This window comes from Chanodichthys erythropterus, chromosome 4 (genome assembly GCF_024489055.1).
Source record: "Chanodichthys erythropterus isolate Z2021 chromosome 4, ASM2448905v1, whole genome shotgun sequence".
Lineage (NCBI taxonomy): Eukaryota > Metazoa > Chordata > Actinopteri > Cypriniformes > Xenocyprididae > Chanodichthys > Chanodichthys erythropterus.
Genome location: NC_090224.1, coordinates 5,055,776 through 5,083,185, shown reverse-complemented (window position 1 = coordinate 5,083,185; position 27,410 = coordinate 5,055,776). Strand labels below are relative to the sequence as shown.

The window sequence follows — 27,410 nt, the reverse complement described above, 5'->3', positions numbered from 1 at the left end:
AGGAAATTCATAACTGCCTGGCTCGGTAATGAAATGCTACTGCAAAGATACCAAGTACCAAGTAGGAGGAAGACTGTCTTATCTTTTAAGGTTTTCTACCTCAAAACCATATCCCGTTGTTCACTATATTTTATTGTTTTGCCATCACATCCCTGGTCTACATCGACCTTGGCAGCACTCAAGTTCAACTCCCCAGAGTTCTTGAGCATAACATCTCTATGTATCTAGGTTACAGTATAATTGCATGTCAGGATTTGCCAAGGGCCCGGATTTCTCATGTTTCTGTGGTGTTTTTTTTTCTTGAGAAAAGAAAAATGTAGAGTCTTATGTTAATCTAAGAATCTTCTCTTACTACAGGGCCACCATCAGCTCCTCAGAACCTGCTTTACAACATCAACCACACCACCGTCAGCCTGGAGTGGACCCCGCCGGCTGACACGGGCGGCCGTAACGACGTGACGTACCGGATTATATGCCGCCGCTGCACCTGGGAGCCAGAAGAGTGCTTTCCTTGTGGGAGCAACGTTGGCTACTCGCCACAGCAGAGTGGATTAACGGACACCTATGTCACCATCACCGACCTGTTGGCTCACGCGAACTACACCTTTGAGGTTGAGGCCGTGAATGGCGTGTCCGACCTCAGCCGTACCCAGCGACTGTTTGCAGCCGTCAGCATCGCAACAAGCCAAGCAGGTAAGAGGTTTGGTCTTCAGTGGCTATTTGATTGCAGATCTAGCAGGTACTAGAAGTATACAACCAAATCTGCATTTTAAATACTTCATATATATTTGCAGCATGCTTGGTTTTTGGCATCGTTCTGATGTTTATTTTAGGCTACAAGTTCCGGTGTTTTTTGTGTTGCTCCGGTGGACTCTCATCTCAAGCCTGTTTCTAACATGCACATTCACGTTACTGTACTTACCACCGTTGGGATAATTTATCAAATTATTTGTCAACCGTTTTCCTGCAATTCATAATTTGTGGTTTTGTGGTGGCGATACAGCGGTAAACAGCAACAGATGATAAATAATAGAAGTCAGGCACAAGAATACCTCTCTCATTTCCCCTTTGGTTTTTATTGTCTGCCAGGAGAACCGCCACCTTTAAATATCACTTACAGTCGCCATGGTTGACATTTCCACAAGAGTCTTTGTTGAATTCCTGATAAATGATATGAGCTTTCACTTTATCCCCTGAAATTAAATGGGTGGCAAATGCTTACATTGGTGCTGAAGTCATGGCCGCAAACATTATTAGCTCGACGAGTGGATGCCTGTCTTTGGCTGTGCCTCTGTCTCTCTCTCACACTCTCTCTCGGGAGCTGGCCATAATTTAAGAGCTGTTTCTGAGACTACACATGCTAAAGAAATGCATGTTTTTTAATTAACTATTTTTTATGGATCTGCAAAACAAGATTTCTCTTTCATGCCCAAGCATCCATGAAATACAATTTGCGTTCAAATGCATACTGGTTCTGGTCATTAACAAGAGGTTAGTAGACAGTGATAGCTTAGCACCATGCTTCAGCAACTAGCACATAGATTGCAGTGTTGTTGTACGTGCACACACACAAAAACACATTCAGTATCTGAGTGTTGTTTGGAAAAGAGATCCCACTGTATCGGATGTGTTACCTAGGGATGGTCACAATAGTTGACTAGTAATCCAATAACTGACTAGTCTGTTATTGAAGCTGATTTTAAAAAAAATTATATCTAATATTTTGTATCTAGTTTTTCTCTATCTTTAATGTTGATTAGTTTATCTAGATTTTTTTAATCTTGATAATGTACGTCTTTAAAATCATATCATCTTAATAAAAAATCTAGCTTATTTTTCCTCTCTTGCTAATATAATATCTAGAAATATGCTGCTCATGTTATCCAGATTTGTATTTATTTATTTATTGTATCTAGAAAATATTATCTAGGCATGAATGTAGATAATGTTGAGATTATATTATAAAATATTATATATTATCGAAATAAATAATCTAGTTTATTTAGATTTCACTTATGTCGATAATATATAATTATAATATATTAATATAATTTTGTATTTACTTATTTATTGTATCTAGAAAATATTTTTATCTAGGCATGAATGTTGATTAGTTGATTAGTAATATACAATATTATATTAATAATATAATATATTCTAATAATATTTGTATTTAATATAAATAATAATATATAATATTTATTTTAATATATTATATTATCAAAAAATAAATCTACATAAACAAGATTTTTTTTATCCCAATAATATATAATTATAATATATAATAATATATTAATATAATTTATCTAGACATATATAAATATTTTTTTTCAAAGTTATTTATATTTTATCTAGACATGTTGACTATAGTTTATCTAGATGTTTTATCTACATAATATATACTATTTTTATCTAGACATATGTTCTCTATTTTTTTTTTCTCTTAATTTTATTTATTTATTTATTTATTTATTTATTATTTAGACATCATACTAAGTAAAGTACCACAGCTAAGGTCTTTGAGACAGACATTTTTGGCTGTTTTATTTCATCTTAAGACTCCTGCTTCCTCTTCCACTCTGTTTCACTTAGTTTAGCTGTTTTTAAATGCAAGAATGTGTTTTATGTAAACACTGTCTAAGAAATGCAAAAAAGTTCTTTTTAATCTAGCCCAATTAGTCAACTAGTCATTCAGGCAACTCACAGACTCGTTGATTCAGACAGCGTGTAGTTTTGTACATCCCAAGTGTTTCCCCACCTGCATTCAAAACTCAAGTTCTCATTTGCATTTTTGTTGTTTTTATGCTTTGCAAAAAAAAAAAAAACAAGGTCAGTGACAGGATAATACGAGCAGCTCACGCATGCACATGTTCACAGAGAGATGAGGAAAGAGACACAGAGGGAGAGGCGATAATGACCAGCAGGCAGTAAAATGAGGGAGGAACAGAGCCGAGGAGGAAGGGGAGAGGGGATGATGTATGTTTCATGACAGGGATCGTGACAGAGACACTCGCTGGAGCTAGGAGCCACAAGGACACACGGACACCTTGGTAGGTTAGGAGCGAGCGAGCGAGAAAACGAGAGATAAGGGACAGAGAGAGAGAGGGAAAAGACCCTTGTCTCAAAGTGAGAGCCGTGCGTAATTATGTCTGGCATACTGACAACAGACAATTACACCAGCCACCCTGGGCAATATTTAGTCATTAGTTATTGTCAGATTGAGAAAATATATTAGTAAAGCCCTGTTTTCTGTAGTGGCAGTATTAACGGTTTCATTTTTCATGTCTTTCAACTCTAGAGTAGGCCATGGAGACTGAAAAATTGAGAACAGAATAAAATATTCCCATCTGAGTATGAATAGATTCTAGCTAGGAATAGGGTCTGTATCGTCAATTCAACTAGTCTTTCAATGACAGGTTAGTCATTTAGAGGTTGACTAGATTTTCTCCTTTTTTTTTTTATTATATTTTAAAATAATTAAAAAAAAAAAAAAATATATATATATATATATATATATATATATATATATATATATATATATATATATATTTTTGTGCTCTGTCCAGCTGTTTTTGAGCACAAGAGCTCATCTTCTATTATGTACCTCTAAGAAATGCATCTAATTGTGGTCAGGTGGATCTAAAACGTGCCTAATTATACAGGACTGCACATCCTTGATTATAGCTTTGGAAATATCTACATTTGAATTCAAATGAAATGGTTGCACACTCAATTACTAATAGATTTAATGATTCACCTTTAATAACTAAGCTCAGGCTCCATTTGAATACAACAGGCTCTCTGTGATGGCAAACCGATAGGACCCCTGGACAATCAGACTCTTGTTTAGAGCCGAGATGGAAAAAAATTTAACCCTATCTGAGCATGCTCAATTCTCTGCTCACCGGAGCCTTACAGGCGCAATTTTACCCCTGGGTTACCACAGCAATGGATGACTACCTCATAATGGGTGAGAATGGAGCTTCCTGAAACAATAAGCTGCCGGCCAGTCTGACAGAGCAGGACACTCGTTAACACTGATGACTTTATCAAGGCCTTTAGAGTAGAAAAAAATGGCATTTTTTTTAAGCTCTGCCCAAGAATTGTTAACCTTGCGGGGATACCTGTGATAAAGAAGAGAGAGAGGAAAGAGAGGAGCATTTGGGGTGAGGAGCAAGAATGAAAATGAATCTAATATAGCCTAAATTGAAATAAATGTCTTTGTTTTAAGATTCATCAGTGCATATTACTCTGAAATCAAAACCGTCAAAATATAATCAGCCTCCCCACCTCTGAAATTACTTCTTATTTTTGTTAATGAATATAATAAAATACATTATATTACACTAGCATTCAAAAGTTTGAGGTCAGTACAATTTTTTTTTTTTTTTTTTATTTAAGAAATGAATATATTTTTTTATTCAGCAAGGACACATTAAATTGATCAGAAGTGACAAAAGACTTTTTTATTATTACAAAAAAATTCTATTTCAGATAAATGTGGTTAGTTTGAACTTTCTATTCATCAAAGAATCATGAAAAAAGGTATCAGTTTTCACAAAAATATTAAGCAGTTTTCAAAAAATATTAAACTGTTTTCAACATTGATAATAAATGTTTCTTGAGCACCAGATCAACATATTAGAATGATTTCTGAACACTGAAGTAATTACATTTTAAAATATATTCAAATAGAAAAGTGAATAATAATGTTAATAATTGTGTTTTTTACAGTATTTTGATCAAATAAATGCAGCCTTGTTGAGCAGACAGTCGTCTTTCAAAGTAATGTCAAAATTATATTATATTATATTATATTATATTATATTATATTATATTATATTATATTATATTATATTATATTATATTATATTATATTATATTATATTATATTATATTATGCATGTTGACTTTAAAAACATGTAACTGTAAACTTCGAGAAAGTCATATGAGTTTGCATCAGCAAGCGATGACAGCACTTTCATTTTTTGGGTGAGGGGGAATGAGCCACTCTCGTCGCTGGTCTCCATCTGCATGAGAATAAGTCGGCGCTTCAGGCAACAAGCGTAGGCGTAGAAACTGTAAGGAGAGCAGAAAGCAAAGGTGCAGAGCCCAAATCCAGATGGCTACACATCTGATGAGGAATTCAGGAATCCTCTCTTTAATTATCCTTCCACTACTGAGTGACACAATAAGGGACAAAAAGAAAACATAAGAAGGGATGTGTCCGTAAGAAAGTGGGGCTACTCAAAGTACTCATTGTTCCTCCAAAGCCTAATTACTTCCCTGCTCTCCATGAAATGGGCTTAAATAGCGACTGCTTCTGAATCGTCAGGTTCATCATCATCATTTCTCTTTTTTTTCCCCTCTAACGCCCCTTGCCACCCCCCCTGCAGACAATCGTGAATTCTCTCTGTTTAATGGCAATTCTTTTTCCCCTCTTTCTAGAGGACTGCATGGGAAGTTTGGTGAAGAGCATTTCAATCAGCATTCTATTGTCACTTGACATCTCTGTAGAGATGCCCTCGGATGCGTCTCTCTCTCTTTTCCTCTCTCGCTTCACCTCTCTCTGTGTCTGTCTAAACAACACCCATTGTTCTTCCCAATGCTCTTGAGCGGAAATAGCTCAAAGAATAACCATTAATATTTATTCAGGAGAGTCCTTCTGAGGAGAACAGTGTGGAATCAGGCACCGAACAGCCCTTTCCATGCCGTAGAATTCAGCAACCAGATGTGAGACAGGCATTTTAGATGCAAACAGCATGCGCGGTAAACAGAATCAAAGCGAGGGAGGGCGAGAAGCTGTGGAAATGGATTTTTAATGCTTAGGTTACATGTCAAAGGAGCATGATGTGCATGTTGCCCGCTGATAGCTGCCTCTGACTGCGGCCCACTCTGTCTAGGATGTTGCAAAGTTGTTTAAGTGTTTGATAGGGAAGCACATTAACCCTGTACTCTGCCACACTGCTCTTATCTTCTGCTTTCAAGAGTTAATGGCTTAAATAAGAAATTTTATTCTTTGGATTCCATACATAGCCTAGTTTTTCCAACGCTATGAGATTCTACTTGGGCTATTTCTTCTCATCTCTCGAGGAGAATCGCTCTGTAGCGCACTGCAGAACGAGCGGTGTACTTTGATCTCAAGAGCCTTTGTGTTTTGAGCTGCGAGACTGAGGTAAATAACAGAAAATGTTCTCTCATGTTCAGGGCAGTCTGGTCACATTAACAGGAACTGTTTTGTCACCTCTCGTGTTTTTAAGGTGGCATGAAATGGAAATTGCGAGAAACGATGCGCACAGATAAATAATTTATAATAAACACTGCAATATTCCATAAAATTTCATGGTGACTTCAAATGCAGCTGAGCTCAGAGAATCCTAATGCGCTGCAAATGTTTCAAGCGATGTCTAAATGTGTTGCGCCAAGCAGTATAAAGTGCGAGAAAGCATTCTCATGCCCCAGACTGAAAGACAATCCTTGCGGCATTTCTCCTGTAATTAATACGGCCACTTTTTCGACATGTTATCACTGCAAAATGGATCCCGTTCAATACCCCTGAGAAGAATCACACTTTGGGGAACAATAAGGCCATTGATTGATCTCTGCAAAATCCTAATCTGTGGCAGGGACGTTAAACAGAATGGATTGATTGATTCCCGGGATTCCCAGTCGGCCAGTGCTAGGTGGTGTAATTTTCTAGTTAAGCGGATCCCTCAAGCCTCTTTTGTAGCATTTGTATGCCGTTTTATGTTACCTGAGAGGCCTTTCTCTCTCTCCCTTGCCACTCTCTCTCTTTCTGTCTTCCCTCTTTTGGTAATTCCATCTGTGGTAATTTGATAAGAGCTGGACCAGTCGCTACAATTCAACAGCTGTGGTTAAATCGCTGGTGGTCTGGCTCACAGTGGCCTCGGCGGCCTTACTCTGGGCACTTAACCTGTGGCATTGTGCGGAATGCCTCACGATTCGTCCGTCACCCAATCCGTCAGCAATGAATAATTTTCATGGAAGGTGCACTTTAATTACTTTCCCATTTAAATGGCATTGCTGTGGCCTATCTAGGTCATTAATCTCAGTGAGGATCCTGTTGCAAGCCTTTTATTGCTGGCAAACGAAGCCCCCCAAATCCCCCAGAATCTTCTCTGCTCGACTAACTGCAGACTCCCAGCAGTCACTGCTCCGGTGTGTCCTTCTGAACTGGCCGCTGTATCACGGAAGCGAGAGAGACAGACACAGAGAACAAGAAAGAGAGATCTACACTTGTCTCTCAGCTTGAGCGAGGGGATGGAGAGGAAGTTTGCCAACCACCTTGAAGGGACCTGTTGGATTGAGAGAGGGCAGGACTTTCAGTGTCCAGCAAGTGGAATCAAGCACAGTTGACTGATTTGCTAGATGAACTTTCTGAAGTATTTCTACTGTAGCATTATCTTTAGTTTAGGGCTTTGAAGCCATTTAAAAAATGGTAATTCAATTTGAAGTAAAAAAAATTATTTTTATATATATATATTGTATTTTTTTATATATATGCATTCAAATAATTGACTTATTTTGTATGCATAGAGAGAGATTGTGTATTTTTATGGTAAATTACATATTTAAGGATTATTATACTACTTCCCAGCCATTTTGAGATTGTAAAGTTCATTAGGAAAATAATGTATTATGGTATATTATTGTCAGATCTATTGCAGAACTGTTGTAATAATGATGTCAAACTCAACAGGTAGAGAGGCAGACATGAAAAGCCTCACTTGTACATATTTGGGTTCATTCCATTCTTCTGTGTTTCTTATTTAAACTCCCCCTCTACCACCGTCTTGCTCTAAAACTCATCCTTTCTCTCTGTCAGAAGAGCGGATACCAACTCGCTCAATTATTTAGATTCCTGTGAGGCAGCAACAAAGTTTTCAGACAAAGTTCTCCCCCCTTCACCTCACCTCCTCTCCCTGCTTTTGCCATCAAATGCATCATCTCTCGCAGAGCAGACGAGCAGACGCTTTCCAAATTACCATCAATATTTTTCGAGTTCCAGATGCCCACCATGCATAAAAGTTGGAGGCTTTAGTCTCCTTGTAATTGTCACCACCTTCTGAACTCTCTCAGGCTTTTCACCTGAAAGTCCTCTGATGTTCCATCAGCAGAGAAATATAAATTGGAACAAAAATGGAAGCGTCACATAAAATGGTGGCCATCACGGCGGGTGCTTATTAACGGGCAGTTCTAACTGACAGGCGTTAATTGAACATTCTTTGAGGAAACTGTTTCAGCTCACAATGAGTTTGGGTTTAAAATATCCTTATAACCTCTATTTCAATCAATTGCATCAGACACTTCTGTATAGGGTCCACAGCACCACATACATATATACTTTTTCCTACTTGTGTGGAGACGTAATAAAAGAGCTAATGTGTATCTTGTTATATATATTCTTCAAACTTGTGACTCAATTTTTTTACTTGTTTTTTTTTTTTTTTGTTATTTATGTACACTCTAAAAAAATGTGGGTTAAAAACAACTCAAGTTAGAGTTGAAAATGGACAAACCCAGCAATTGGGTTGTTTGGCTTAAATGTTAAATGTAAAAAAAAAAAAAAACAACAACATCTGTATTGCTTGCTTAAAATGAACCCAAAGTATGTTGGAAATGAACATGTATTAGTAAGTTAAATTAATAATAATTAAACAATAAACATTTATTAAATTGCTTATTAATAAATGTTCAACTTTTGATTATTATTATTGTTGCCTCTAGTAATTACATGTCTGATTTTTAATTTCCAACCTATTTTGGGGTCATTTTAAGCCAGCCATATAGTAATTAAACAATAGTTGATTTAAATAAAACTGCCCAGCACATTGGGCAAACATTTAACCCAAATGTTGGGTTAAAACAACCCAATGCCCATTTTCAACCCAACTTGGGTTGTTTTTAACCCAACATTTTTGAGTGTACTTTGTTATTTATTATATTTTTAAACACAGTGTGTAAGTGCATAAGTACTTTAATCAATTGTTTTATAATGCAGTCACCAGTTGGGAAAAAAAATATATATATATATTATGTATTTTATGTATTTTATAATTGATATACTCCAACTTCCATGATTAAATGCTTTTGTTAAAATGCAAACACAACTCCAACCTGACAAATTTTTTAGCCAAACATTTCTGAAAATGGTTACACGTGCACACAGTCACGCATACAAACAAATGCACCTGTGGCACTCTGTCCTGCTGTTTACATGCAACATGTGTTACTGCATGCCGTTCTGGGGTTAGAGTGTTTCATTTCCTGCTGCAGAAGGGTTGAAACAGAGGGGAGGTTCTGTGATAGTGTGCGACTGAATTGAGATGCGTGTCAGCGGTGCCCGAGACCAGCTGCCGCAACCTACCACACTCAAGAGCAAACTCATCGCCTTAACAGCTCACACTTAAAATGTGTGAGAGAGAAATCGCGTGCATGTGCAGTTAAAGTTTGTGTGTGTGTGTTTGGATGTGAAAGAGCGCCAAATCCTTTTACCCTGTCTGTTGCTTGTGTGACAAGCACAAATCTATGTGCCAAACTGAACAGGGGACTGGCATATCTGATATTCTACTTCTTCAGAGCAGCCTTGTCAAGCTTGTCAAACATTCACAGTAAAAGAAATCAGACATATACACACATTTTAGTGGTAAAGTAAGAAAAAGATCCTTATATTATTATGTTGTCTGGAAATCTTGATTCTAGAGCATTAGGAAGAAACTCTATTTTTGACCATTGTTCCTGGCAACAATGACTGCTGGTTTCACATCTCTCGTATCACTCTGTGCTTCTTTCTTCTCACATAATAAATTTAATTAGGCTCAAATCACTATTTTATACAAGATGCACCAATATAAAAAATCTGTCTGGTACCGAAAAGCTGATAATCATTTTTTATGTTATGGCTAATATTCAAATTCAATACAGTTTTGTAGAAATAAATGAAAATTAAAACATGTTTGTGCATTTGACATTTTCTTACTGATTTAAAGCAGACTCATCATAATGTTATCACACATCATAACATCTCTTTTTTAGGGACTGGTCTTTTTTTACATGATTAAAGGCCAGAAGATGATGGAAAAGTTCTCTTTTTCCTCATTATTCTGTTGTTCATTGTCTCATCAACGCACCGTCTCCTGTGGAGAAGGAAACTAATTATGTCTTCATCCCTTCCTGTTCGCACCTCCTCCTATTCTCTCCATTAGCCAAAGAAATTCTAATGAGTTTTAGTCTAGCTACCTTTGGCTTGGGAATAAGTGTAGAAGAATAAACGTTCACTAGAATAAAATAGTTTAAAAAAAAATTGGCAGCTGCACAGAATCGTCAACTTTTTGACAACTTTTAGCTGTTTCCTAAGCGTAACTTGATTTCATTCATCTCTCACACCTGCTGGTTTCTGTAAGTTATATGTGATGCTAACACACACAGACACGCACACTCTGTCTCTCGGCCATATTGCTCTGGTGCCTTTTCATCAAAGCTGCAGGACGATATGAAGGCCATCTGCTCTCCTGGCTTTTAATGTTTATAGTATAAACCAACAATAAAAAGATTACAGCATCCACAGACTGAGTGAGAGGGATCTATTCGGCAGACAGATGGGAACACAGCTGGACTGGACACCGTAAAAAAGGGTAACAGGAGGCAGAGAAGATGCTGGGATGGCAGCTAGTGACCATAAGCTTTGAAAAACGTATTTCTGTCTTATCCAACAGCAGGTGTTCTGTCATTGCAGTGGACAGGAACGGCTTGCTGCTTTTTGTTTAGGACAAGCTTTGTTTCGCCACAATTAAGACAATCTCTGTCACTTATGATATGGGCCAGAAGGCTTTACTTTATCTTTTTTGGTGTCCATTTTCGTCCTTTTGGATTAGTTATCATGGCTCAGCAGAAAGAAAGGCCTGATAGCCTGGAGCCAGAGTGTTTCGGGCCCGATGATGAAATTGTCATGCACCTCTCAAAAAATTTAAAACATTTATACATTTTCTTTAAATATATATATAAAGATAGTGTCTGAATAAATTTTTCAATAATGTCTGAATAATTTTTGGTTTGACTGTATATATATATATATATATATATATATATATATATCATTTTTAATTCTTGATGTATTCTATTTTTTAATTCTTAATTCTTAATTTTTAATTCTTATATATATATATATATACACAGTGAAACCAAAAATTATTCAGACATTTTGACCTGACCATGTTTATATATGTGTATATACATATAAGTATATATATATATATATATATGCTATTAAATGCAAAATTAAATGCAAAATGATATTAAATAAATAAATAGATTAATTTATTAATTTATTGTTTTGACATATGAAAGATTCAAAAACTTTTAATTAAAATCCTTGAATCTTTACGAAAAACAAGCAAATTAAACAAACAAACAAACAAACAAATAAATAAATAAATAAAATTAAGGCTTATTTTGATATAGATAGATTTAAAACCATTAATTAAAAAAAAATAAATAAATGATGGTTGTTGTGTTTTTGCTGTGAGAGTGAGACCAGTGAAAATATTGTCAGAGCAAGTACAAATCTGCACTACGACAGATATAAAATCCCTTATTGTTGAGCCCTGGTTTTCATGTAGTTAAATATTTAGCCGTGGCTTGAATTTGTAAATGGTACCAAACAAGGGCATTTGACATGTTGTGCTAACAACCATGTGGAAAATACCTGTGCAGATTTGTGCAAAGGAACAATTTCAGACTCAAGGGAAGGCTCAGTTGTTTGCTCTTTTGTTGCTTTCCTAGATTTTCTTTTAGTTTATTTATAGATTTCTTTACTTTTATACTTTCCTTTGCGGAGAGGAATGTGATTTTTCTTCCCTGACAGTACAGAGGAAAATACAGAAATTGCGAAAATGTAGAGCATTTTTTCCACCCTGCTTCAGAGAAGAGCGGGTGCCCACTTTCACGTGCTGTTAAAACAAAACAAAACAAAACACAAACCACCGCCTTTGTGTTGCTTTGTCTGTTTTTGCTGACCTTTCCTCTCCATTTATGGAAAAGAAAGAATGGGGGATTCAGTGTGGTCTAGACAGGTGTGTTTCTCTCTTTCAGAAAGATCACAGACTGTAAACAGGTTAAGCCCCTTACCACAACCCTCGGTGACAGACATGAACAAGATATATTAACTAGTTAATGAAAAAATATTTTATTTAATTTTTATTTAAATGTATTATTATACATTATCAATTATGCCAATCAATTATATTTATTTAAAGTTTTGCATAAAATAATGTAACAATAATTATTTTAAAATATTTATTTTAAATGTCGCTCCAAAAGCAGGACTACAATCTGACAAGTGTCTCTCAGGCTCCCAAAATGTCATACACATCCTCCGTTCCATGGAAAAACAACAGTATGGCAACAAACAAATGGGAAGAAACAGCTTCCATACAACTTATCAAACTCTCATTTCTCTGAACCAATGTTTTCATGAACCTGACTGTACATTATGACCACCCAGTCTGAATCACAATGCCTCTTTGGGCAGGTGTGGGAACAGAGCAGGGGCATTTAAGGGCTTTTCTTACACTTTTACCCCTAAATAACTGAAGAGGTGGCTCTGTTTAAATGAAGTGAAAACTTTTTCCATTTGCATAATAGAAAAGCAGCATCCACCAATTAACTGCTGACAAAGTGGATTTAATTCCCTTAAGAAAACAAGTCGAGAGCACAAAGAAAGGCCAAAGCCTTGTTCTTAACATTATTGTGCTCTGAAAAGTTGGGAGCTGGCTTGGTCACAATTTATTAAGCAAACAGTGGTCCTGGTCCCCCACTTATGACCAGGCTCATGTAAAATCACCAATTACAGTAAAGAAATTCAGTCCCTGGAGAAGTATCACCTGTTAAGTTGCTATCCAGTAGAGTGGCCTGATGGCTTCAGGTCTATTTTTCTCTTGGTCCTTTGTCTAGGCTGTGTTCATTGTTACAAGGATCCTGTGTATGTTAAAAAGCCACAGGAGCAACAGTGATGGTGGTCTTTATATTCCTGATTGGCCCACCCTTACAAAAAATAAGTATACTTTAAGTTCATTTTATTATGTCTATGGTGAGTCACGCAGTTACTGTGATACTCTGCAGTGGGTCCTACCAGTCTGGTCTGAAATAAATAAAATAACACTTATTATAAGTGTACCATAATGATTCAGGGTAAGACAAAAACGCGGTTTGGAAAATGGATTCATGTTGTACATTCTCATTATATGTTTTTTGTCAATTTTGAACAAAACTTTGAATTTTGAAGTAAACTTAAAGTATATTTTATATACTTTATGTAGTAAGTATACTAATATCAGTGTACTAGGAGTATATTTGTAAGTGTACTGTTTCAATACTGCTTGGGACTTGGGTCCACTTTTTAGTGTATAAAAGTATACTTTTAAGTATACTTTGTGTAATAGTAGTAAACTTTGATTACACAACTAGTTTACAACTATGTTTTTCATTTTTACTGCACCTATACTGCAAGTAAACCTTTAGGTATACTGATAGTTTACTAGTCAAATAGTGCACATTTTTTAGTCTATGAAAGTACACTTTGAAGTATACTCAGTAAACATCAACACCAACATCAACATCAACATCAACACCCCCCCAAAGCTTTCATTTGGTGGCGTAAGTCAGTTTTGAACTTATATGCTGTTCAATGTTTGATGATCGCATTATTTTACATTTGCGTAATAGCAATATTCTATCTATTATTTCTGCTTTTTCTTCACTTGTGTTTTGATCCGGAGATTCAGTACTCTTTCAGAAGATGAGTAATAGCGCCCCCTACCGTATAACAGTGAAAACATGGATAGCCGGAAAATTCAGTCAATGGTGGGTAAAGCAGTAAAGTACAGAGTAAAGTAAATTCCTGTACACTACCAGTGGACTAACCTACACAAAAATTCAGATACTTAAAATTAGGAACACATCTGTTTTCTTTAAATGAATATTTAAAAAAAAAAATTTATGTTTATAAAACAGTATGTAAAACTATGTGGAAAAGTATTTGATATCTACTCAATCAAAAGATTGAACACAACTACAAGCCAAGTATACTTAGAATATTTATTTGTACTTTTAAGTATATCTCGATTAAAAGATTGAATACAAGTATAGGCCAAATATACTTAGACTTTTCTGTCAGTATAAAGGCGAGTGTACACGGTGCGAATTCTGATGGTCAGAATGTCACGTCACAAGTGAGTTTATCTGAAAATTATACGGACAAGGTAATATACAACACAATTTTTTGACTTGACGATTTCCGAAGCAATGGCACAAAGTTATTTGTGTGCGTGCGTGCGTGTGTGAGCATGCGAGCGGAGCGCGAGCTCAAATCAGAATACCCTTTGTGACATGCTGGATAGAAAATAGGCCTATGTGAAATATATATTTTTTTCTCATCGACTATAGTTGTTCAAGCCATTAGTTGACTAATCACATTTAATTTCTTAAATACTGGAGAGAATAAACTATTATAATTAGCATTTATATAGCACTCAAGCGCACACATAAAGCTTGCCATAAAGAACAGACAAAATAAATTATGAATGTGACAACAGCAAGGAGACATTTTAATTGTTTTTTTTGTTTTTTTAAGTAATCTAATGTTTTCTAAATCAGTGTCGGCTGCAAAGATGAAGTTGACATTGCTCACTCTCATCATCTTCGCAGTGGATGTGCCTAGAGAATGCACATTACGTTTCGGATTACATAATCAGAGAGTAGCCCATTTCTTTTCGTTTTGAATTATTTCATTTAAAATAAGGCATTTCAAGCTTTCTATAAATAAATTTATCATGTTTGTGAGGCAAGCAGCCTATACGCTGATTTTCTGGTCATTTAGCCTATAACGCGCTCCTGATCTTGTGCAAGTGATCGCGCCCACGCATCCATGAATATATTTGCTTCTTATTTATTAAATCCAGGCAACTAGTTGATGAAACATTGATTAAAATTAAGATACAATTATTACAAAATGACATTCACTTTAAAGAAAGGCTTTCTACACAACAAAACTTAATGAAGTGATCAAAATCATGTGTGACCCACTCCATGTCGATGTATTGCGCATATGATGTATTTTATCTTACTCGTGCTGTTCACTTGTCTTAATCAAATAGATGAAAAAAAAAATAATAATAACATTATAATAGGCATATTTAAACATAAATAAGAAACTAAATATAATATCTTTAATGGCTACCAACACGTATAGTACAGTTGTACAAAGAAATTTCATGTCGTGATCAAAAGCGGATCATGAGTCGAGTCGGATCAAGCATGATTTATTTTTTAACCTGATAACTATAGCTCTTGGGCGATCCGCTGTAAAATATCATCTTGGACAACCCTGTCATAGTACACACTGCTTGACACATCATACAGCGCTCGCCCAAAGTTCAGCGAGTTAATCCTCCTTTTCAGTGGTCCAAATTCACCGTGGCGCTGTCATCTTCATCTTTCTTCTTCTTCTTCTGTGGTTTTTCTTAGCTCCTGATTGGTCAACTTCAGATAGATTAAAAAAATTGGCTTGTTCAACCACACACATCACGAATTCAAACCGTTAGCTCCCGAACTTTTTTGACATGTTTAAAAATGATCGGGAGGTCAGGAAGTGCTCGTAAGGCACTCTGCTTGGCTCGTAATTCCTCGCACATGATACGAGCCGTGACCGATTTCCACGCGATTGAAAAACATCACCTGCGAGCTCGTACGACAGCAAAAAACGCGCAGTGTACGCCCACCTTAAGTCAAGTATACTTAAGTGCAATTTTATGTATATTTCTGAGAAGTACATAAAAAGTAGACAAAGTATACTTTCTTAATTTGAGTTTAAAAGAAGTATACTGTACTAATAGCACACTTGAATAAAGTTTTTCGTGAGGGCAGCCTGGCACGGGGAGGGATTATAGATTTGAAAGGCTATTGGTCTGGTTTAATAGTGAGGGATTACAGTAATTCAAGCCAATAAACAAAGACTAGACAAGAGCAGCTTCTTTTTTAAAGATGTGTACTTTGATTAATGACGCTTGTGTTAGGCAGACCACTTTTAGAGACAGCGCCATTAAGAGTGATTCACTGCATTGGATCCTGATTAGTTCCATATGGATGGAGAGTTCAGTTGACCGGAAATGCAGAGACATCTTTTTTATGTGTGTTGTTCTGCACTTCTGCCTTTTTTAATGTATTGTCCATCTTTTCCAGGGGGAAAACGGTGAATTTTTAATCTAAGCTGGAGGTTTTGAAACCGGCTATTCTCCAAACTTTAATCAGACTTCAAAGGATCCACAAGACCTCTCTATTCCCCCCTCACATCTCAATACTTTCCACTTGCTGTCCTCTCCAACTTATAGATGTACAGAGGGAAACAAAGAGAGCGAGTAGGGTAATGTTTTATGTTACACGCCGAGCAGCTTTTTATGTGACTCTTCTACGGTTTTGTCATTTTAAGGAACCCGCAATAACGTCCTCCGTCGGCCGGCAAAAGACTCTGGCTTTGATCCTAAATTAGAAAACATTATCCATTTAATGGAGCAATTTCAGCAAGTACCCTCAATAATTACTTAATGACAAAAGGTATGTTATCTAGAGACCACCATATTTATAGGACTATTTGTGGAGTTCTTCAAGTGAAGTAGCTCTAAGCCGACCCGAGCTGCACTTTGTGCTTCAGACTGCCAGTCATTTCCTGATGTGATACTTCTAACTTTTTAACGGTTTTCTAGTTTTTTTTTTTTTTTTTTTTCACAGTACACTCAAAAAAGGCAGAGTTTATTAACTATTTACATGTATTTGATTGTATTTAAATGCATTTATTAATGAAATTGCTTAGAATCTGTTTATTTGTAAAACTTTTAATCAGTTACTAAGTATAAATATGGTTAAAATATGGCTAGCTGTGAACAAGCAATATTCAGTTAGTTAAAATGTATGAGACTGAAAGAAATGGGATTTACTGATGATAAATGTATAAACCTGATTAGTTTGTATTGGAGACATTCAGTTTATTAGCACTATTATGGAATATGAACCTGTTTCTTACCTATTTAATGTATGTATGATTAACAAATATGCATCACATTAAGTCAATTAGTTAGTTAAAACTGTGTAATCCAAATGGATGGAAATTGTATATGCATTACAAATGCATAAATCCTAAAATGTAGGTCTAATTTGTTTTTTGTTTTTTTAGTTTATATTGCGGTTGATTGTACAGCATTGTATGTCTTGTGAAATCTGTTTAATAGAAGCTTATTGCTGTGTTTCTTATAAAAAACTACTACTAAAAATAATGAAAAACATAAATGTACTGGAAACGTGAAGTCAGTATCTAATTTATTAGGGGTGACTTTAAAAGCTCACTTTTATTGTCTTCACTGACTCTATGTTAATATGCTGCTGAGTTATTATGGAATAATGACGCTAGTGAAATTTGACACTGAACGCTTTCACGTCCTAGACCTATTAAAAACGTCAAATGCATGCCACTGCTTTACGGAAAACTGGTACGGCAACTGTTTGCAGACGCCGTGCTAAAAAGAGCAGCATGGGGAAAATACAGTTTTGCAAGTTGTAGATGGATATAAAGATAAGGCTTTCATTTGCACACTTCTGGAAGCGTCAAAAATGTTGTGTAACCAGAAACGACAACATACTGTTACGGGTGGCTGGTAGAGAGATGAGGCAGATACGGATTTCCACGATAATAGAGACTTTACTTCAAACAATGGCAATGAACAACAGACAGACACCTTAACAAAACAGAGAACGGACGAGGAGTGAAGGGAGTGAGTGCAATATATGGGGAGTGCTGACAATAGAGTCCAGGTGCAGGTGATGAGTGACGATGAGGAGCTGACGAGGGAAGTGAGTGCAGGTGTGGAGAACAGGAGGATTCTGGGAAATGGAGTCCAGGGAAACAAGGGATCTGTAACAGTACCTCCCCCTCCCGGTAGGCGCGTCCTCGCGCCGTAGATGTAACAACCGGGAGGGGGGCGGGCGCCCTGGAGACCTCAAACCGGAGCAGGGGGATGAGTAGACTGGAGTGGAGGTCTCCAGGGCGGGCTCAAAAGCCATGGCGGGTCAGGGGCCGAAGGCAGCCATGGAGGGTCAGGGGCCGAAGGCTGCCATGGAGGGTCAGGGGCCGAAGGCTGCCATGGAGGGTCAGGGACTGAAGGCAGCCATGGAGGGTCAGGGGCCGAAGGCAGCCATGGAGGGTCAGGGGCCGAAGGCAGCCATGGAGGGTCAGGGGCCGAAGGCAGCCATGGCGGGTCAGGTGCAGCGGGCAGCCATGGCGGGTCAGGTGCAGCGGGCAGACATGCAGCGGGCATACATGGCGGGTCAAGTGCAGCGGGCAGCCATGGCGGGTCAGGTGCAGCGGGCAGCCATGGCGGGTCAGGAGCCGAAGCCTTCGAGGCGTTGAGCCCAGGCGTCGCTGAAGGACTGGCGGGTGATGGCGGAACCGAAGGCTCCGCCGACCGAAGCGCAGCCGGGGCTCCAGAAGGCCGCAGTGCAAGCAGAAGGACAGCCAACAAAACGAACACCGGGGGGAGTGAGGAGGCCAACTGAATCCGAGGGACGGAGTGACGGAGCGGAGACGGAGGAGTGAAGTCCAGAGGGGAGGGCAGGCTGATGAATGACCAAGGTGTGAGTGGAGGCAGGATGGAGACTGGTGAAGCTGGAGGACTGATGGGCAACGGTGGAGCAGAGGGAGGTTGGAGCCGGGGTGAAGGTAATCGCCCAGAGGTCCGAGGTGGAGATCTGGGCGAGGGGGCTTGAGGTGGAGGTGCAGTATAGACATGACTTGGAGGAGGCGGGAGAGGGAGGCAGGGAGGGAAAACAGTCTTTGGGCTGAGAGTTCAATCACAGAGACCATACTAGGAGCGGCAGGCTCGGCGGCGGCGGCGGCTGGAGCGGCTGGCTCGGCGGCGGCGGCTGGAGCGGCAGGCTCGGCGGCGGCGGCTGGAGCTGAGGGCTCGGCGGCGGCGGCGGCTGGAGCTGAGGGCTCGTAGGCGGCGGCTGGAGCTGAGGGCTCGTAGGCGGCGGCGGAGACTGGAGAACTTTGCTCGGCGGCGGAGACTGGAGAACTTTGCTCGGCGGCGGAGACTGGAGAACTTTGCTCGGCGGCGGAGACTGGAGAACTTTGCTCGGCGGCGGAGACTGGAGAACTTTGCTCGGCGGCGGAGACTGGAGAACTTTGCTCGGCGGCGGAGACTGGAGAACTTTGCTCGGCGGCGGAGACCGGAGAACTTTGCTCGGCGGCGGAGACTGGAGAACTTTGCTCGGCGGCGGAGACTGGAGAACTTTTGCTCGGCGGCGGAGACTGGAGAACTCTTGCTCGGCGGCGGAGACTGGAGAACTTTGCTCGGCGGCGGAGACTGGAGAACTTTGCTCGGCGGCGGAGACTGGAGAACTTTTGCTCGGCGGCGGAGACTGGAGAACTTTGCTCGGCGGCGGAGACTGGAGAACTTTGCTCGGCGGCGGAGACTGAGAACTTTGCTCGGCGGCGGCGGAGACTGGAGAACTTTGCTCGGCGGCGGAGACTGGAGAACTTTGCTCGGCGGCGGAGACTGGAGAACTTGGCTCGGCGGCGGAGACTGGAGAACTTGGCTCGGCGGCGGAGACTGGAGAACTTGGCTCGGCGGCGGAGACTGGAGAACTTGGCTCGGCGGCGGAGACTGGAGAACTTGGCTCGGCGGCGGAGACTGGAGAACTTGGCTCGGAGGAGACTGGAGAACTTGGCTCGGAGGAGACTGGAGAACTTTGCTCGGCGGCGGAGACTGGAGAACTTTGCTCGGCGGCGGAGACTGGAGAACTTGGCTCGGCGGCGGAGACTGGAGAACTTGGCTCGGCGGCGGAGACTGGAGAACTTGGCTCGGCGGCGGAGACTGGAGAACTTGGCTCGGCGGCGGAGACTGGAGAACTTGGCTCGGAGGAGACTGGAGAACTTGGCTCGGAGGAGACTGGAGAACTTGGCTCGGAGGAGACTGGAGAACTTGGCTCGGCGGAGACTGGGGTTGAGGGCCATTTCATCCCCTCAAATACAATTAAAATCCCCACAGGCACTGGAGCTGGCTCTGTGGGGACTGGAGCTGGCTCTGGAGATACTGGAGCTGGCTCTGGAGATACTGGAGCTGGCTCTGGAGATACTGGAGCGGGCTCTGGAGATACTGGAGCGGGCTCTGGAGACACTGGAGCGGGCTCTGGAGACACTGGAGCGGGCTCTGGAGACACTGGAGCGGGCTCTTGGAGACACTGGAGCGGGCTCTGGAGATACTGGAGCGGGCTCTGGAGATACTGGAGCGGGCTCTGGAGATACTGGAGCGGGCTCTGGAGATACTGGAGCGGGCTCTGGAGATACTGGAGCGGGCTCTGGAGATACTGGAGCGGGCTCTGGAGATACTGGAGCGGGCTCTGGGGACATTGGGGCCGCTTTCTTCCTCCTCCGCTTACTGGGCCCAGTAGCGGAATATGGGTCCAGCCTGGGGCAGGCAGGGAGTTCGCTGGAGCGGTGTGCGGAGGAAGCCGGAGGTTGACTAACTGGCCCGGCCAACCGTGTTTCTGGATGGACCGGACGACAACACTGATCCTGAACCTCTTTCACTAAGAATTTGGAGCCATTCAACCACAAAATTAAATTGATAGTGTCGCTTAAGGAGAAACAAAAAACAGGTTCATCAAAACGGATAGTGTCGTCATCCAATCCATCCAAAAACAGGGAGATCAACTGAGCGTCGGGCCAGTTAGACAAGTAAGCAAGCTCAACGAACTCCTCCACATACCTCTCCAGCGAACGTCCTACCTGCAGGAGCCCGATAATGCGTTCGCTGGCTGTTAGGGTGAGAGGCGATGGAGGAGCTGGATCCAGGGAGCTGGGGAAAGTCTCCATTCTTTTTTTTTTCGTGGAAAATCCGGTCGGTTTTGGTCCGTTCTTCTGTTACGGGTGGCTGGTAGAGAGATGAGGCAGATACGGATTTCCACGATAATAGAGACTTTACTTCAAACAATGGCAATGAACAACAGACAGACACCTTAACAAAACAGAGAACGGACGAGGAGTGAAGGGAGTGAGTGCAATATATGGGGAGTGCTGACAATAGAGTCCAGGTGCAGGTGATGAGTGACGATGAGGAGCTGACGAGGGAAGTGAGTGCAGGTGTGGAGAACAGGAGGATTCTGGGAAATGGAGTCCAGGGAAACAAGGGATCTGTAACACATACACACAATGTATACTAATTTATAGCAGTGATAGCAGATGTGTTTATCTCAGGAATAGCTTTCTTCCATGCACAGGTCAGAGTTCAAGCCACCTGGGCGAGTCGGCTTAAAAGAGACCCCTTCCAGCAATGAGATGAATGTCGCCACCGCTTTATCCATCAGAATATTGTTATTCTCATTTCATAAAAGCACAGAAAATAGGATTAGGGGCCAGCTATCCTGGGGGATGAGAGTCAACTGGCCCTCTCTTTTATCTCTGCACTGTGCGTTGGGAGCTTGGACTGCTCACAGGCACTTTCAATTGGAGCGATTAAGTCGGCTGAATCTGCAATGTACAGAGCGAGATATGGAGATATGAAGGGACACAGGGAAGAGACAGGGGAATATGCTTTGCTGTCTGTCATCTAAAAGCCATGTTTGAGTTTCCTAGTGTAACGTTTTGGCCTAGAAAGCTGAGAATAAAGAGACATGAAAGACAGAGGGATAAAGGATCTAGGTTTATATAATTCGGTCTAAAAAGTCTGAGAATACATTGAAAAGATGGCATTCAAAATGTATTTTAAAACAGAACATTTGGAGAACTTTAGAACAAAGAATAGATATGATATAAATTGAATAAGAAATTAAATATATAAAAAAGTATGATTTTTTTGTAATGAATTGAATAAGATATTCAATTATAGAATTAGAATATTATTTTGAACAAATATTGTATGTCTGTATATAGTTCCTGTCCTTGATTCTGATTGGTCAATAGCTGTGTTTTATTCAAGATAAAGAACGACTATGACCGCTTCACCCAACGGTTCTGTGTATCACTACACAACACCCTTAGCAACCACTCTTAGCAACGTAAATTGTCTGTTCTCAATTAATATTGTTCATTGAAGCTGTTACTGTACTCTTATGTAGAAGAGTAATGTGAGAAAGAGATTGAATGAGCGAGTTTATTATCTGCATTCAGCATTTTCCTTCAGGTCAGTCCTATGTTCATAATAAAAAAAATCAGTTTTAATGTCCGATGTATTATCTTGTCCTTTTAACAGTTAAGGGGTTTTCCCATGACGGACAGCGCTAGTCAAAGCATTTGTCAGTTGCGTCTTGTTCCGTGTTCACAACAATTCAGTCTTTTCAATGTAAAAGTCTTCGCTACTGACTGACACACTCATGAAGACAGTCTTTGTCGCCATCTAATAATTAAACTTCTGTTGCTGTTCACTGTCAGGTACTATTTTATCCGGTGGAAGAAAGGCTTTTAGTGAAAGTTTACTTCATGAAAGTTGCATTGATACATATTTTTGGCTTTAATGTTTGTATTGTGTAGTAACCGTTTTAATCCGCTTCACGTCGTGCCTAACAACGCCCTTCAGCCGTGACTTATTCACGATACAGCACAGCCTCTCGTACCTTATTGCTTATGTTTACTATATTAAATAAGAGTAGAATCAAATAAAAAAGCAATCTAATTTTCACTAGTGGTCTAAGACTTTTGGACTCAGTTCATCAATCATGCTTATTTACATTTTTACATTCAAGGTTGCCTGTTTGTTTGTTGAATAGTTATTTAAATTGAACACGAAATAAATAAGCTTTTCTGCACTAATACTGTATATATTATAATATTGTATTTAACATATAAATATAAATGATTTTAATGTTATACATATACAGTAACATGAAAATATTTCTTATTTTATTTAAAAAATAAGACTTTTGTATTTTCAAGGTTGCCTGTGAGTTAAAAATGAAAACATTTGCCTCTCGTGTGTTTTCGATTTGACTCATTTAGTGGGAAAGAGTGTAAGAGGAGAGCTTTGGTAAACCACGGCTGAGTAAGAGAGAGCTTTGTTGTAGCTTGTAGAGGATCCGTCAGCAACGCTCAGGTTCTCACACTAAAGCGAGCCAGATGGATACTAGAATCCTCTTCTCTTCAGACAGAGAGAATAATCAGCTCTTTCTCACTCTGATCACCCTATTCTCAGGCCAGAGAGAACAAAACCAAAGAGAAGAATAAAAGCACTGAAATCAGCTTGAACTTTCAGCCCCCGTTGCAAAGTACGGTTCCCTCAAACGTCTGTTTCCCAGAGCCAGAGTTAATTGGGCCATGAATCATCTCATTGAAACTAATGTAAACATCCTGGTAATTGATAACAAATCATCATTACAGGTGTGATCAAAACAGATCTACTGACCAACCACTGAAAACTCACAGTCATTTTTTTTTTCTAATACGAAAGTCTCATTAACAAATTTGTTTGTTTCTGGTTCTGTTTCAATTCGACATTAATCACAATCAACACAAGTTTCTGTTCACTAACAGAACAGAGCAGTGGGTCTTTCTGGGCCTCATTATTTGTAATCCGATGGACGTCACCGCACAGTAATATCGCAAGCCAACAGAAGCAAGACCACTTGGAATAAATTTTGTGAAGCAATACATCTGTAAGTACCGGCAAGGGCTTTGTCTAAACATGCTAAAAAAGAAAGATGTGGCGGCTTTTCATACGCAGCTGCGTGTCATAGAAGGGATTCCTTCACGCTGGGTTCTGTGCGTCTGTAAAGAAGACGTCAAGTCCAGATGAGACATAAAAATGATAGTGCTGCTCACCTGCGATGACAGATACATGCAAACAAACACGATCCGCATCCGCATGACTCAGATGTCTTGCACAACGTTCGCCGCAGTGGCAGACGAACAGCTGGTGCTGTTGTGTGAGCGTGTCTGGAATTAGTTTAGTGTTAGTTAAGATGACCTCCATCAAAGTCTGTTCACCACAGCGCAGATGAACAAAACCAGACGCATCTCAAAACAAGACAATTGTAACGTTGAGTCATTCGTTTTGTCCGACTATAATAACAAGGATCATAGTCACAAGCAATTTGTCCGTTCACACCGAACATGAAAGTGGGGCGTGACATGACACTGTCAATCACAAAACAGCCAATCAGATCAGTTCTCTCTGTTTGATCTCTCTCACACAACTGAGGAACGCAAAAAAAGTACACCTACTGGACTGCTTTTTTTGGAATGTTTTCCCTGTGGAATTTGATGGATTTATTATCTAATGTCTCTCTCATCATGCCATGGTTGATGTTTAATATACATTAGGAGTGGTACAATTTTGTGATTTACGCTATGTGATTCCAGAATTGAACTCTCATTTTCAGTTCAGACTTTAATTTCTTAATGTTTGGCACTCTGACAACCCAATGATATGTGTAAAAATAGTCAAACTATTTTCAAAATTGTCCTTTTTTAATAATAATATTAATATAATAATTATAATTATTAGTATTGTTTTTATTATTATCCTATTTTTAAATAATATATCAAATTCAGTTTCTGTAGCTTAAATGTTAATATGTTTAATATGTTTCTGTGACAAAAAAAAAACAAACAAAAAAAAAAAAAAACGGGGTGGATGTTGTTGAAGCTGTAACCCTGTTTAAAGGGTTTAAAGGGGTGTTGCTTCAAATAACCAGAACAAATATTAACAAGGTTTATTTATGGCTATTGCAGATTTGTTCGAACCCAGCTGGGCACACACATTGTATGGTATGTATCTGTTGCCAGGTGCGTTTGGCTGAATGAGTGCCTATATGGCATGTCAGTGTGCAGATATGTTAAACACAAAACCTGAGCAAGCGTCACCGCATATCTGTGTGGAGTTACAGTGACAACAACCTGAGCAAATGTTCTCTCCATCACTAGCAGGATAACAAGAGGTCATTAAAAAGAGAGAGAGGGGCAAGTGTGGGTCGACACTGTAGGTTGGAAAATAAATTTGGGATCTTTGTAAAGGGAAAAAGTATTTTCTTTGTTTGGTTTTTAGGCCCAGGCAGCCTCCTCTGTTTTTCATTTCATATTTTCTCTGGCTACAAGCGGAATTGGAGTGTTTGTTGAACAAGAGCAGTTCTCTCTTACCCTTCAATCTCTCATCTGTCTCGCTCTCATTTTCTCTACCTCTCTCACTCGCTTTGATGCCAATTTGGCTGGAGCGGAGCATGTCCAGGCTTTTGCAGATGTGTCCCTCTCCCTGCCTTTGATTGCAGCGTTCAGGCCAAATAAAACATCACATACAGGCCTATCTCTCTCTCTTTCTCTCTGCCTTTCTTCTCTTTCTCCTCATCACTCACCGTCTTAGAAAGCAGGCATGCAAAAAAGAATGAGCATCCATCAGAATAGGAAGATCAGAAGAAGTAAGGGAGAGATTTTTGAGCCAAGTAGATTTTAAATGCAACTTTGGGGGGAAATATATATATATATATATATATATATATATATATGTATATATATGGGGTGTAACAATATTGTGTCACAGAATCATGAATATTTTTATGTTGGTATCCCCATTGTCCTGCATTGGGTTAACAGCAAGTCCAAGTCTATTTCCACTCCCAATGTAAAACCAAATTTAGCATTTTAATCAACAGTACATTTTCTGTTATCCTTTTACCATATGTCTTTGAGTATCACAATGGTATCACAATGATATATATATATATATATATATATATATATATATATATATATATATATATATATATATATATATATATATATATATATATATATAGATTCCGCATTTGAGCATCTCTGTATGTGGGTCTAATCTGATCAAATGGGTGTGTGTGATTTTGAGATTTTCTCATGTGGCTCAAGTCTTTCTGCATGTTCTTTAAAGAAAGATCAATGACTCTGATTTTCAGTTTAGCCAGCTCTTGGTGAATGACTAACCCTTGGCACTCACACAAGCTTTAATCAGAGCCATGCATGAAACCAGTAAAAATATTAAAGAAAAAAAAAAAAAAAAAACGGAGCATGGCTGGATTTGGTTCCACCCATGTGGACAGCATCCAAACCCGTGATTAAAGAGCATGTGAGGTCTGATTAATACAATCTTATTGCTGATGACAGAGGCTTTGGGGTAATAAATGACTATTTTCGATAGCATCATTTTTCCGAAGCGCTCGTGCAGTTTTAATTTAAGATTTTAAAATTCACTAATCAGGTAAAAAATGAAAGATTTATTCAATAAAGAAAAAGGAAGAGTTCACCTAAAAATCATTTACTTATGTTATTTCAAACAGTATATCACTTTCTTTCTTCTGGAAACACAAAAGGAGAAATTTGTACAAATAAAAACAAAATAAAAAAGGCCTGGTCACTCTTTTCCATTCAATATCATAAAGGACCATAAAAGTCTCATAAAAGTGGTCTGTTTCTCATCCAAAGCCACCATATGTGTTCCACCTAAAAATGAAAGAAATTCATACAGGTTTGAAATGACACAAGGGTGAGTAAATGATTGGATTTTCATTTATGGGTAAACTGTTCCTTTAAGAGATAGTCAGAGGAACTGAAGAACTGATGGTAAAACTAAGAAAAGTGGCCTTGAATGCATGCAAAATCTAAAATAATAGCTTTTGCTATGTGCCTCTGACCCTGAAAAACCCATCAGTTTAAAGCACAGCTTGTTTGGTGAATAATCTTAGCTTTTCGGTTCTGCCACAGCTCAGATATGCAATCAGCGCGGCGTGCCTGTGTGAATGTGTTGCGCAGGCCTGAGGCATTACTTTGACATTTCACTGAGATGAGAAGGTTGAGGTCCTTCTGTCTGTTTAGTGAGCCCTTCAAATGCGAATCGTCATGCAGCCTCTGTTTTATTAAGACAAACGATAAAAAGCATGGCGCGTGTTAACACTCTGCAAATGTCTTGTAGTCGTGTAGCTTCTTTTATAGCCAAAGGTCAGGCTGGCAGCAGATAAACTGGAAGAGTGGGCCGAAATTGGCCTCTGTCCCAGGACGTTCATCCTTCATTTGGATTGCGTCGCTTTTGGGGTCGGGTATTTGCTTCGATGGTCTGTGTGGTCAGGATCACTGTATGAAACGCCCAGAGAGAGAAGGGTCTGTGGCATATTTTTATGATTACATAACAACCTTTCACCCCACCACTGCAGTCTGTGTTCCTGAAAAGTCTGTAATTAGAGTGAAGCATGTTTGTTTGCGAGTGTGTGTGTGTGTTTGTACATGCTTAAACCAGAGGCCAGTCTCATGAGTGATGAGTGAACTTCCAGTGAAGGCTATATATATATATATATATATATATATATATATATATATATATATATATATATAT

General features: G+C 39.3%; 1 protein-coding gene across 5 annotated transcripts in view; it reads left to right on the top strand.

Moving 5' to 3' along the window:
• epha7 (eph receptor A7) overlaps positions 1-27,410 on the top strand; it is an 87,733-nt gene that overhangs the window by 31,452 nt on the left and 28,871 nt on the right. For all 5 annotated transcript variants that reach the window (XR_010894952.1, XM_067383764.1, XM_067383762.1 and 2 more), the window contains exon 5: positions 358-693. Coding sequence is in view for 4 of the 5 variants with exons in the window: in XM_067383764.1 (XP_067239865.1) it covers positions 358-693 (336 nt within the window). In the remaining variant the exon portion in view is untranslated. The remainder of the gene's footprint in view (positions 1-357; positions 694-27,410) is intronic.